Genomic DNA, 14,078 nt, shown 5'->3' on the forward strand with positions numbered 1-14,078 from the left:
ATGTTATGTGTGACATTAATACTAGTAGATGTTGCTGTTCTCTTAATCCCGGGGCCATGAGCGTGGGAGGGCTGGAGTGGCGGGGCTGCAGCTTCCCAGCTTTGTGGCTTTGGGCTAGTTATTCAACCATTAGTGTTTTAATCTGCAAAATGGGGGTACGGAAACCTACTTCAGATGTTGTTGTGATGTTTACATGGGATAAGAAACAGCACAGTCACTGACACTATTAGTATTGATCATAAGTGAAGAGGCCCTTACAAGTTAAAAGAAGCAAGACATGTAGAGATAAAAATCTAGTGAATAATCCAAGGTAGTATATGAGCAAGTCCATGACATATACTGCAGTCTACAAATTTGAAATGAACACCAGTTTAGACTTAGTTCAGAGAAAATGCTACAGTTTTAGTTTATTCTGATAGAATAGTTTTATAAAACTATGTTCTTATTTGAATTAATTCCATGGAGGAGGAAGGGAGAAATTGTGTTCTATTTTTAATAAATTGATTTGACTTTTACAGATTAGTGCTCTTTGAGTTTTTACCTCTTACCATAAGACTCTAACAAAGACTGTACATTGCAGACATGAAAGGAGTGAGAAAGTCCCCTTTGGCTGAAGGTTTTTTGAAGGTCTAGGGTAGAAGTTAAGGCTTTGGCTGAGTGGAGGTGTCTCACAGGCCCTGCAAGGTCCATTTGCTCATTTATTCTCTGATCTATGTTTATGGGACCTGCCATCTCCTGATGGTGGTTCTGGACACTGTAGGATTGGCTGCGACCAAAACAGGATCAAAATCCCTGCCATGGTGGAGGTCACGTCTGTGTGGGGCAGCAGGCGGTAAAGCAGTGAGAGTAGGTGCTAAGGAGAAAGTGAAACGGGAACAGGAGCAAAGGCGTGCTGGGCTTGGAGCGTGGGCCTCACTGTCCCCAGGCTGCGCGTGTGGCCTCTGCATGCTGGCTGAGGAGTGGGCTCGGGCAGGAGACTGAGTTTCTGCACTCTGTTCCCACTGCTTTGGATGAAGAGCTTTTTATGGCCACACACCATGCATATTAAGGGATGGCAGATTGTTTTACCTTAACAGACCCCAAGGGCAGGATTCCATGTCACTAACTTAGAGTTTGTGTTCTGTTCTGCTGAGACTGTGATGTGTGGATGGGGCTGTGTTTTGTTGGGGGAGGGCTCACATTGTAAGAGGCTTCTTGTTCAGTTTTGAAGTATGTCTGATGAGGGGCATCAGAACAGTGAGAGGTCTTGAAGGATGTCCTGGGAGAAATGGTTGAGGGAGATAACATCATTGGGCTTGCAATTTGGTCGGGAACCGTCAGCTTTCTTGGAATCCTGACAGGCAGATGGGTGGACAGGTGGGCAGCGGTGCCAAGGGCCAGCCTAGGGCCAGTGGTTGCAGACTTTAGCCTGTGTGCTGAGAGCCACTTCACAGATGGGTCGCCAGCAGGCTGGGGCTGCATGCTGTATACCTGGAAGGGAGGCACTGTGGACTAGTGTGAGTGTGGTGGTGAGCACATGGATCTCCCTGTGCTCTAGTACCCTTCTTAGAAGAATGGGGCAGTGTTGTGGGAAGATGCCAGAGTCTGGTTTGCAGAAATGCCTGCAGCAGTGCCCATGACCAGTAGAGCTGTTGCAGTGTTCTTCCAAGGGTAGTAGATGCCTCCTGCAGCCAGGGCCAGGCCAGCAGATTCTTCATGCTCGCACTGGTCTCTGCTCACTGGCTTTCCTAGTTTGCAAGTTATTTGCCTATATATTTTTGCAGCAAGCACTGCCTTTTGGGATTGTTGTGCATTTAGGACCACTGGCCTTTTATCCAGCTAATGCTTGTGAGATGCCTTAGTCAGTTCATCACTTTCTTTTGCTTAAGTGGCACTCCAGCAAATGGCTACAGCACAACTTGTCCATTTTCCTGCTGATAGACATTTGGGTTGTTTCCAGTTTGGGGTTCTTACAAAAAACTTGTTATGAACGTTTGGCTCTGTATCCAAAGGTCTGTGGATATGTTCTGTTTCCCTTGGCTGTACACTTAGGAGTGCAGTTGCTTTGTCACATGGTACATGTACAGTTAATTTTATGAAAATACCCAGCTTTTTCCAAAGTGGTTGTGCCACCAGCCTATGAGAGTCCTTTGTTCATATCTTAGCCTAAATTTGACGTGTGGTGCATTTTATTGCTATGATCTTAATTACAATGAGTGGCTTGCCTTTTTGTGTACTTATCGGTCATTTGTATATCTTTTGTGAAATGACTGAATCTTTTGTCCATTTATGTGTTTTTTTATTGAAATTTTATTGATTTATCTTATTGAGTTGTAAATGTTCTTTATATATTTTGAATATGTCTTTTGTCAGATGTGGGTATTGCAGATATTTTCTCCTAGTCTGTTGTTTGTTTTTAATTTTTTAATCATATCTTTTGAAGAATGTAAAAAGTCTAGTTTATCAGTGTTTTTCCTTAATTGTTCATGCTTTTTATGTTCTAAATTATTTTTGCCTACTTCAATATGAAAGTTTTAAATATTCTGTTTTAGAAATTCTATAGTTTTAACCTGCATATTTAAATCCATTATCTATTTTTAAATAATGTGTATATGACATGAATTAATATGTATAGAACAAGTAGATGCTCTGTGGATGTCAGTTATGCCAACAGCTTTTCTGAAAAAGACTGTCCTTTCCTCCTAAAGTACCTGGGCAGCTTTATCTAAAATCATTTGACCACAACATGCATAATGCTGCTTTTATGATTTTGTGAATAAATGAGAAATGACTCATACAATATGCCTCTGATGGCAACTCAAGATCTTGCCGTGCTTCTGAACTATCATGATGAACATTTATTTTCATACCCTGGTGAATTATTTTTTAATTAAAAAATCCATTGCAGAGATGAGACAAGTAATTGCAAAACCTGACCTCACACTGGATCCTGGCCTGGAGAGAAAAACATGCTATAAAGAATATTAATAGATCAAATGACAAGAGTTGCATAGGAACAGTAGATTAAAGTTTTATAATGATGTTAGTATATGAAGTGATAATCGTACTGCGGTTACATAAGAGAAAGGTTCCTATTTTAGTAACACATACTAAAATATTTAGGAGTACACTGCCAGGATGTATATAATTTACTTTTAAATGATTCTAAAGAAATGTGTGAGGGAGCAAGGAAGCACTGGTGATAAAGTGTTTTTACCCAGTAGTAAGGTTTGTCACTTATGCTAAATGTAATATTATTTCTAAATAAAAATGTTTCAAAATAGTGTTTTAAAATTTATTATATCATCTTGTTGACTTAAAATTTGCTATTTTGTTAAAAAAAAAGAATTTAAATGTATTAAAATAGCTCTTAACAGTGATTTTTTTGAAAAATGTGAATAGAAATTTCTTGGGATTCTGGGAGTTGAACCCAGGGCCTTTGCACACCCTAGGCAGGCAGTCTACCACTGAGCTACACCCTAGCTGTGAGTAGAAATTTGCTTGAAAAATAAATGGCTATTCTAGATGTAATTTACCATTTAACTTTCTTTTTTAATTAAAAAAAAATTGGTACTAGGGAATGAACCCAGGGGCCTTAACCACTGAGCAATATCCCAGCCCTTTTTAATATTTTATTTAGAGACAGAGTCTTACTGAGTTGCTTAGGAGCTTGCTGAGTTGCTGAGACTGGCTTTGAACATGTGATCCTCCTGCCTCAGCCTCCTGAACCACCATACCCAGCCTAATTTACTATCTTAAAAAATGCAATGTGATGATGTCTTATATTGCAGATTCTCTGTCTTTAAAATCATGCTCTTAATGTTTTGGGATAAACTGGCCTCTCTGAAGTTTTCTGATGACAAATGTGTTCTCTTCCAGTATCTTTTTGGATACCTGCTTTGACTGATGTGAATAGTTTAAAATGATCACAGAGCTATGTGCACAAGAACCCTTTGTCTGTCCTAGGATGACAGGATTACTGTGAAGTTCTGATATAGCTCCATGGATCTAATGTGAACCTAGTTGTGTTTTTTTTTTTCCTTTTTTTTTTTTTATATCTTTATTTATTTTTTTATGTGGTGATGAGAGTTAAAACCAGGGCATCGTGCGTGCGAGGCAAGCGCTCTACCGCTGAGCTACAACCCTAGGCCCCAGTTTTGTATTTGATCTGTGTTCTGTTACAGCAAAGTCCATATACCTACAGAGCTGCCGGACAGAAGATCTGCTTGTAGCCTGGAAGCCTGAGAGGCTTAGGGCATAGCAGACAGCCAGTCAGGCCTCACGGAGCCTGTGAGCTGATCTGGTCAGGAGACCATCGTGTCCACTTACGGCGATCCCTGAGGGTTGTCTTATCTGCTCAGGATGGTCGGGAAGACACTGAGGGTTGTGTTTTCCCACGGGTGGTTGGGGCGTCGCCGAGGCTTCTCTTATCCACTTGGGATAGTTGGGGAGACCACTTGTCTGCTTCATCTTGTCCACCTGTCATGGCCAGGTGGGTCCCTTACTGTATTGTCTCACCGCTTGCCACTTTCAGGGTCTTAGCTGACTGAGTTCTGGTGCTTTATTTTCTCCCCTCCTCATGTGAAGGGTAAGTGTTCGTCATGGCGGTGCATTTGGTGCAGGCCTGTGTCACTGTGCCTGGCCTCAGAGCCCCTGATCTGGGGTCTCCGTTCCTGCCCTTTGGCTGTGTCTGCTGTTCCACATTCCTAATGTCTGCTGAATACTTTTTCAACTCCTGAGATTACTGTTGGAATTTCCTGACTTCTCTATAGAGTCCTCTCAGTGGCAAGGGCCGTCCTCACGTGGCCAGTGTTCATGCTCATGTTGTCTTCAGGCTTCACTGTGTTGTATGGTCTCCTGGTTCTGTCTTCAAAGGAGTGACTTCATCACCCTGGACAGCGCAGTGGCCTGTGAGCTCTAGTCCACGCTGAGCCCGCACGGGTTGAGCTCCGGCTGCATTCTGCAGTGAGGAAGTAAAACAGGCGCCGTCCTCCTTAGCTGAATGCCTGCTGCTGAAGTGGCTCTGCTGAGGGGTGCTTGGTGGTGTCTACGTGTGCACGGTCACGGCACTCTTATGAGAGAGAGCTATGGGCACTCCAGAGGGACAGTGCTGTTGGCTGCTCAGGGCTCTGCCTGCCTTCCGGGGCTTCATGGAGACTGAGGAGTGCCTTGTATCCACTCAGCCACGGACATTCACAGCTCCTCTCACGCTCTGCAGTGAGAATCAAGGTTCGCTCAAGAATGACTTTTACTTTTTTAAAAAAAATTGTAGGAAGTGAATAGAATTCCTTCTTAAAAGTCTAAAATGTATTAGGAGATTGAAAATACTGTTTTTAAAATGTATCTCCATATGAGAGACACTGTCTTAAAGGTTGATTTTTGCATTTTAAACTTTTTGAGGTCACAAGCCCCTTTAATCTTTTAATTTATTTTTTGCAGTGCCAAGAGATGGAATGCTGGGTCTCTCATATGCTAGGCAGGTGCCCTACCACCTCGCCGTACCCCCAGCCACGGGCCTCTAGGAATCTCTAGATGTAGGAGGTGGCCGCTCCTCCTCAAGCCCCAGGGTCAGGTTTGGATTCTGCCCTCCCAGGTCACTTGCATGCTCAGTGCCTCTGACCCCACAGGAGGTGCTTGTGGAATGGAGTAGGTTGTCCTCCGTGGATCACTGGTGTGTGTAGATTGCCGAGTTTGTTCAGTGAAGAAGGAAGGACTTCCAATGGAAGACTAAGCGTTCTTTTTATAAACCAGTCTCATTGAACTTGTTAACCCTGTTTTGCCTGAAGATAGTTCCGTTTCAGCATACCCCCCTCCCACCTGCCTGCCTGCCTTCTAGTATGCAGAATCTGAGGCAGTCAGGAGAGTGTATGCAGGACCAAAGGAAGGAACAGCTGGAGGAATCTGGGTAGGAGAAAGCCAGGATGGCAGAACAGTGCAGCCGGGAGACCAGGGGCAGAACGGTGCACGCATCACGCGGGCCTGTCTAGTCACAGAAGAGAGGCCCCCAGGGTGCTGCGCTCCCCAGCAGCCCAGGGAAAGAGGGACACCTCCTCTGTAATGAGTCACAGGGTCCGAGAGCAATGTGGTCCCAACCAGTGGGCTTTCCTAACAGGCTGCTTTCCTGACACCGAGGCTGGAGAGATTGTTCAGACCTCCCACTAGTCCTTCATCCTGAGTCCCACAGTAGCCAGGGCAGTGAGCTGCTGGTTCCTCTTCCAGTGGCCTGTGGGCCCCTTGTGGAAGCACGTGGTGCATGTGCAGCTCTCCAGTGGGGTTGGCGGGGCGAAGCCAGAGCCCTGAGGAGAGGTGAACTCCACGCCTTTCATGTCATCCCTCGCAGGAACACAAGCAAGGGATGTTTCAAGTTTAGCCTCAGAAAATTCTTGTTGATGAATGGTGATGGTATCCAGTGCTGGAATTGAGAGCAGACCCATGTCTTCTGTTGTCTGGGGAGGAACAAGCTTCCCACGCATTTCTGTGGTAATCCAGGAGCCTGGCTCTGTGGCTCTCTACACTGAGGGGAGCAAGGGAGCCTCCATACTGGCCTGGCCCCCAGGAGCCACTGCAGGGACCCTGGCACAGGGGCTGTTAGGAGACCAGAGCTGGGACTTCGTGCCAGAGAAAGGCTGTGGTAATTATAGCCTGAAAACCTTGAATGGAGTGGTGCAGCGTGCTCTAGGAAAACAAAAGAGAACAGATCGTCGGCTGATGCAGAGTCCTGTCCTGCTTCCTCCCCCACCTCTTGTGATTGTTTTTTTTTTTGTGTGTGTGGTGCTGGGGATTGAACCCCGGGCTTTGTGCATATGAGGTAAGCACTCTACCAACCGAGCCACATCCCCAGACCCTCTCGTAATTCTGAATTGAGTGGAACCATTAGAGGTTTATCCTAAGGTAGGACAGTCAAGGTATCAGGAATGCTTTGAAATCGTGATTCTTAATAGTAAACAGGTCCGATGTGTCTCCAGAAGTGTTATAGGCTAAGATGCCTGTCTGAAAGGGACCCTGTTGTACATTATTTAAAACTGTTCCCCTGACTTGCCATTTGGTGTCATCTTGCATGAGTGTGGCCACCAGGGGCTGCCTCTGACTGCAGCTGTGGATGACGGTCCCTGGGCTCTGACAGTAGTGGCAGTCTCCTGCTGCACTGAGGGATTTCCCTGTGTGGTGACGGGATGGCAGTGATCATTCATGATGTTGACCTGGAGATAGGATGAGGCTTGGGAAATCCAGGTTTGCAGGTTTTTGGGCCGGAGGCAGGTTCTCTGTGGCCCCTCGTCTGGGTGGAAAGGGGAGTCAGAAGGCCTCTCCAAGAAGGGGTTGACTGCAGCGCAGGTTCCCTCCTGTGCCTGGGTCTTCTAACTCCAGGGACCAATCCCCAGTACCCCCCATGTGGCATCTTGGCATCGAAGCCCTGGGGTGCTGGCAGACTGCCTCTTCTATGGCAGGGAGCCTCAGCAGGTGCTTGCCCCAACATCTGTCACTAGGTGGACTCCCTGACGGAGGTGCCCCAGGGTCTGCCCCGCCCCTGCTGGGAGTTGAGAAAAGCACCAAGGGATGGGTCAGGGCTTGGGCTTCCTGAGTACTACTCACCTCTGCAGAGAGCCTGGGGGGTTGGCTCATAGCCTGCCTCGCCCTGGCCCTCAGCCAAGCCCTCCCTTAAGAATGCATTAGACTCACTGGTAAAACACTGTTGGCACAGTTGGTGAGACCACCAGTGGCCACTTGGCTTCCCGAGGCCCCTGCCATGGTCTTACGATAGCCTTGGGCCGTCCTCTTCACCCAGCAACTGGAGCGTCGGGCTGCAGGTTATCCAGGACTTGTTAGGGGGTTGTTAGAGCTGACGCTTCTCTGCAGGCACAGCGTGGAGCTGGAAAAGGTCCCCAGGCGGAAGGCCAGATGGCAGGTGGGCTGTCTGCCTGCTGCTCTTCCTTCTCCACCCTCAGCTGTCTAATCCTGGGTGCCTGTGGCGTGGTTGGTGTTGCAGGGGTCAGCTTGGGAACCCATCCCTTCTGCCCAGTACTGGCTGTTGTTTCTGGGGGCAGCAGTAAATGGGAGAGTCCTGTTCCCAGTTGCATGACTTACAACCTGGGTGCTCTGGTTCCTTGAGACATCTGCTTCCCTGTGAACTTGGTGAGGGGTTTGCTGTTCAGACACAGAGCTGACCGAGTGCTGCTGGGAGAAATGCCTGGTGGCAGTTGGTCCTGCAGTGACTCAAGTCATGTGGGAAGGTTAGGGAGGAATGCGTGTAATTCCACCACCTCAAGGAGGGCCTTTGTGGCTCTTTTTTTTTTTTTTTGGTACCAGGATTGAACTCGGGCACTCGACCACTGAGCTGCATCCCCAGTCCTATTTTGTATTTTATTTAGAGACAGGGACTCACTGAGTTGCTTAAGGCCTCGCTTTTTGCTGAGGCTGGCTTTGAACTCTTGATCCTCCTGTCTCAGCCTCCTGAGGCGCTGGGATTATAGGCGTGCGCCATTGCACCCGGCCCTTTTTGGCTCTTTGATGGAAGGATTGTTTTGTTTTTCTTATAGTTTCTTCAAATGGCATTTTTTTGTAAGGGAGGTAAATCAGGTTATACTTAATCACTTTCATTGTTCTACACATCATCCTGTAGTCCTAGAGAGACAGCTTTTCTATCCTCAAACTCTGATAGGCAATTTAATGACATTTGCCCCCACTGCCACACAAGTGCCTGATGTGGCCACTTGGCAGGCCTCTGCAGGCAGAGGGATGGCTCACTTGACGTTTCTACAGGTAAGTTGGGTGTGCTTCCTTCCCACTGAGAAGGTTCAGGAGTTAGTTGGAAGCCCTTGCCCGGAAGTCGCTGAGGCAGAGCAGCTAGAGATCCAGTGTTCGTAAGGTTCCTAAGGCGGCCTCAGTCTGTTTGCCAGCTTGTGCAGGCTTTTTTTTTGAGGGGGGGCGCGGTACTGGGGATTGAGCCCAGGGACACTTAACCACTGAGCCACATCCCCAGCCCTTTTCCCTATTTTATTTAGAGAGAGAATCTCACTGTTACTGAGGCTGGCTTTGAACTTGTGATTCTCCTACTTCAGACTCCCGAGTTGCTAGGATTATAGGAGTGTGCCACCGCACCCAGAAGCTTGTGCTGTTTGTTTGGGCTTCTTGATCCTCACAGGGGTTCTGCCGGGTCCAGAGGGAGCATGCAACAGAGTTGAAGAAAGTGCTGAGAGGACAGTTGGTAGCACATGGTTGTCACAGGAAAAAAATAGATAACGTCTTTTGGGTAGCATTGGCTTGCTAGTTAGTGTGCTCATCTAGGATTGTCTGTGTGTTGGATGTGGGAATTCTGCTGTGGGGCAGTTCCTGGAACATGGTGGGCAGGTGCTCTCATCCAGGGCAACCTTCTGCTTTGTGTCTTTTAGAATGTCGTTCTTTCAGGAGGTTCGACAATGTTCAGGGATTTTGGACGTCGACTGCAGAGAGATTTAAAAAGAGTGGTGGATGCCAGATTAAAACTTAGCGAAGAGCTCAGCGGCGGCAGAATAAAGGTAGGAGAGGCGAGTGCCTCTTGCTGACTTGCCCTTACACAGAGCTGCAGGAGCGTGTCTGTCTGGAGCTCAGAATGAGCCGGAAGCTCTTTCTCATCACACAGAGGTGCAGCAGGGGCTCTTCCTGAGCTCACTCCAGGCCCCTGGTTATGACTGAGCCCTGCACCAGGGCAGCGGCCGTCTTGGCTCTCAGCAGCCCCCAGTGCCAGTAGCGTTCTTCTGTGTTTTAAGAGTTCAGGGCATGTAGCGTGATGACCAGGACCCTTTCGTTGACAGTGGGGTTCTTTGGAAATGTTCTCATTAAACTAAAACAACCAAGATTTCTCCAGCATAATTCCTGACTAGCTGGTGACTTCATTTGGATGTCTGACCAAGACTGGGCTTTGTTAGGGAAGGAGAGCAAGGAGGGAAGCCCACTGACGTGGAGACAGCTGCTGCAAAGGACGGTGTCCTTTGGTCTTGCAGGTGGCTTTCATCACTGGAACTGCCTCTGCAGGGCTCAGCCATTGGGCTTGCCAGGGTCTTTTCCCATTCAGATGCTTTAGTGTAAGTGGTGACCTCTGCTGGCCCATCTGCTTTGGTCCCTGGACCACCTGCCGCAGGGGCGAGTGCGATGAACTCGAGGGAAGGTTTCCGTACCCTCATGGTGGAGGGAAGGCCCAGAGGGAGCCATTGTCTTACCAGCTGGTAGAGTAAGATCTGCTTGCACTGCTTGGACTAAATGTGAGCTGGTTCATTTTGCAGCCCAAGCCCGTGGAGGTGCAGGTGATAACACATCACATGCAGCGCTACGCCGTGTGGTTTGGAGGCTCGATGCTGGCCTCCACGGTGAGTCCCTTCCTGGATGGTTCTGGGTTTTGGTTTTTGTTTTGCATTCTTTGTTGAATTTGGATAAACATTGTCTCTGAGGGTTAAATAGTAAGTATTGTACTTATATGGCTTTAAACAGACACATGTTTAATTTTGTCAGATACAAACATATTTTAATGATCATTTAAATTATTACTAAGTATCATTGCTTGGGATGCAGATAACATGGATAAGTAAAATCTAAAAAAAAAAATCTTTCATTAATCACTAATTCCAATGATTTTCCCAAGTGATGATTTCTTTCACCCTCAAATTTGTTAATTTAAGGCCAGCACATATTTGGTCCTAAATAAATGGAGGCTGAATAAAAATTTTTGGTGTGTGGTGCTGGAGGTCAGTGAGGGGTATGTTTCTTTTCCTGAGCTGCTGGGATCAGACCCAGGCCTCACGCCCATGGGGCAAGGGCTCTGCTGCTGTAGCACGCCCCATTGAACCTGTGAAAGTGACATAGACTGCTGTTTAGTTCAGCATGAGAAAGAGGCAGGGCCTGACCACAGTGGCCTGGAGAAAGCGTGGAGGTTTGCATCGGGAGGTTCTCTGTGCCCAGCAGTTGCTTTAGCTTATCTCCCTCTGAGCGCCTGGGCTGCCTTCTCACTGCCGCCTCTCGCAGCCCGAGTTCTTTCAGGTCTGCCACACCAAGAAGGACTATGAGGAGTACGGCCCCAGCATCTGCCGCCACAACCCCGTCTTCGGAGTCATGTCTTAGTGTCTGCCTTGAAGTCACATTTGATAGTGTCATGTTGGGAACGAGTGTCCTCAGAGCCCAGAGAAGACTGCAGCTCCTGTACAGGCGACGCTTGGTGTGGGGTCCCGCCGCGAGCTGGCAGCGCCCAGTGCATGAGGCACCGTGCTGTCTTCACGAAGCCATTCTTGACGTGCTGGCGGCGATCTGCCCTTCTGCCTCCCTCCCTCTCTGCCCTCCCCATCTGAGCTTCTAGTCGACAAATACAATTCTGAAGGAATTCAAATGCAACTTTAAAAATTGTTAGAGAAAAAAATGGTGTGAAATAGTCCCCCCACTGGAAATATCGTGGGGGCGTAAACACTGATCCTCCCAGCTTATTTTTGTAAATAAAACGTTATAAACTTGAAATACAAATCGATGTTTATATTTCCTATCATTTTGTATTTTATGGTATTTGGTACAACTGGCTGGTACTAAGCACGAGTAGATATTGATGTCATGGAGTGCTGTAATAAAGTTTTTAATTGTGAGGCATGTTCCGATATGTTTATAGGCAAACAGAATAAAGCGAAGACTTTTTGCCACACGTTTACTAGAAAATGATACACTTTCCTGGGGTGATGTGAAGTCTGAACACTAAACAGTGTTGTGTGAGAGTCATCATGGGTACTGTGTCTGTTAGTTGTTTTGTTTGAGCTTTCTGGAATTGTTTTATAGAAGATGATGGTTCGATGTTGGTGAGTGTTGGATGAAATGCTACCTTGCACCTTGTAATAAAAGCTGTTAGAATCTTTATAAATATTTTCCTGCTGTGGTGTGGTGGTCTTTTGATCCCTTCCCCCCAAACTTTTAAAGAATATTAAAGTTTGTTTCACATGGGTGGAGAATTTGGTGATGAATGCATTGTTGGTGGAAGGGGGTGTCTAAAATGACTCACACTGCCAGTTCTGCAGCAGCCACCCCATCGCTGGAGTGGACGGCAGCTAACATGTCAGATGTGGTTTGGGCTGGGGTGTGGGATGGTCCTGTGGACCTCCGGTGCCCCTTCTTGGAATATAAGAGTTGTGCTTTTAAGCTTTCAGTAACTACTTGGGCATTTGCTGAGTTGGTTGCTGGCTTGAAAGGTAATTTGCCAGATTAATAGATTTAGATTTATTCTATTCTTCATATGATCCGTATGATTCTTTTAAAGCTGATATTTATGATTTTCCCTTTAAGTTGCCAGATATACTTTATTCTCAGAAGATTTACCTTTGTAACCATTTTGGTTTTAATATTTAAAATTAGAAACAGGTTGAGGAGTAAACCTAGCCCTTATCAAGGCTTCATCTTCTAAAGTTTCATTTACCCATAGTCACCTGTAGTCTGAAAATATTTAATGGGAAATTCAGAGAGAGACACATTCATGTAACTTTAACTGGAGTATATTATTATGATTCTTATAATTTATTATCATTTGCTAATCTCTTACTGTGCCTACTTTATAAGTTGAACTTTATTGTAGACTTGGCCATGGCCACGCACCACAGTGTGAGCCGCCTGGAGCTTCACCCAACACTCTCGCTTCTGGTGTTGGTCAGCTTTTTGTTACTGTAATGAAATACCTCAGGCAGTCTGCTAGGAAGGACAGATTTCAAGTTCAAGGGTGTGGCCCCTGCATCAGTTCAGTTCTGGTGGGGCCCTCAGCTGCTCAGTTGGGGTAGGTGGCCATGATAGGTGCCTGTGTAGGAGCAGTGGCCACTACTGAGTACAGGAGAGCACTGGGTAGGGCTCTCAGCTGGTTGTGGAGTGTGGTCATGGCCAATGGCCACTCTCAGTACAGGAGCCAGAGGCTGGGTGGCTGGCTCAGGCTTTCCCTCCTTAATGCTGATTATGGGCAGTGACCCCAGGGATCCCAGGGCCCCCTTCTGGGCTCTGCTTCTCAATAATTCCACACTACCGCCCAATACCCCGTGTCCTGGGAACCAGGCCTCCAACAGGAAACTTTCGGGGTCAAAACATCCAGACCATAGCGGTAGGCATTTTTTTTTGTGTGGGTGGGAAAGCAGTATGTACAGGGCCTGTGTCTGTGGTGTCGACGTGGAGTGGGGCTGGGGACAGTCTGCCCACGTGCCAGTTAGACCTGTGTTCCTTACCAACTGAAGTCCTTGAAAGAGGGGCAACTGGGTTCATGGCGGGTTAACTCCCTCCTCAGCAGAGTCCCCCAGATCGTCCCCCAGCGTCTCTAGGCCGGGGAGCTCTGGTTTTCCTCCCGGGTTTCAAGGGTCTCAAAATCTGACTACTAAATTCGGACACTAGCAGGTGTTTAGTGGACACTTTAACCCGGGTGATGCCACAGTGCATCTCTTGTGGGTGGCCTCTGTCCACTCTTACTCATGGAGTGTGGCCACCGGCATGTGACCTCAGCCTGAGACCAGCGAGGACACTGAGTGGTAAGGGTGCTCTGTGGCAGTGAATGTGCTCGGAAGCTTCCCCAGCACCACCCCTGAGCCCCTGTGGGGAGAGAGGGCGTTCTGTGATTAACACCTTCTTTATGAGCCTTCCATTCCATCTCATTTGTAAAAGTTACGATTGTGCCAAACAAGATTGTGAGGTTAATGAAGTTCACAGCTTGTTTAAGACCACAAGAGAGGCCCATGAAGAATATTTATCTGTTAAATAATTCTTTACTTAATTAAAGAATATTTCATAATGTTTCTTTTAAAAGTAGCTGTCAGGCCTGTTAAATAGAAATATAAATTGATTAGCAAAATAATCGTGTGGGGCTCTAATTGGCGATTACATCAATTTTAGTTGGTCAGGTGGAAATAAATCATTTTAAAAAGAGAAGGTGCTAACTTGATCTTAGCATTATTATGAAAGGTTTTAAAATATTACCTGACCCTGCGTTGTTTCTCAAGTAAGCGCTGTTTATCCTCTGTAGGCTGACTTCTTAGGGTTTATGTTTTGTTTGGGGATGACATTTTTTTCTGTGGGCTTGTGTCTATAGCATATTCTACTGAGAATTTCAAAATTTTTAATTGAGAGGAATA

The 14,078-nt window shown here is 46.8% G+C and overlaps 1 protein-coding gene across 4 annotated transcripts in view; it reads left to right on the forward strand.

Annotated features, from left to right (window-relative positions):
• Positions 1-11,925, forward strand: part of Actr3b (actin related protein 3B) — a 72,342-nt gene extending 60,417 nt beyond the window's left edge. For all 4 annotated transcript variants that reach the window (XM_046429882.2, XM_046429879.2, XM_046429881.2 and 1 more), the window contains 3 exons: positions 9,366-9,491; positions 10,236-10,319; positions 10,972-11,925. In XM_046429882.2, the coding sequence (XP_046285838.1) occupies positions 9,366-9,491; positions 10,236-10,319; positions 10,972-11,067 (306 nt within the window). In that variant the 3' untranslated portion in view covers positions 11,068-11,925. The remainder of the gene's footprint in view (positions 1-9,365; positions 9,492-10,235; positions 10,320-10,971) is intronic.
• Positions 11,926-14,078: the final 2,153 nt, after the last annotated feature.

This window comes from Marmota monax, unplaced genomic scaffold, assembly GCF_021218885.2.
Source record: "Marmota monax isolate L192 unplaced genomic scaffold, Marmota_monax_Labrador192_F-V1.1 WCK01_AAM20220418_F8-fsc00193, whole genome shotgun sequence".
In the NCBI taxonomy this organism is placed as follows: domain Eukaryota; kingdom Metazoa; phylum Chordata; class Mammalia; order Rodentia; family Sciuridae; genus Marmota; species Marmota monax.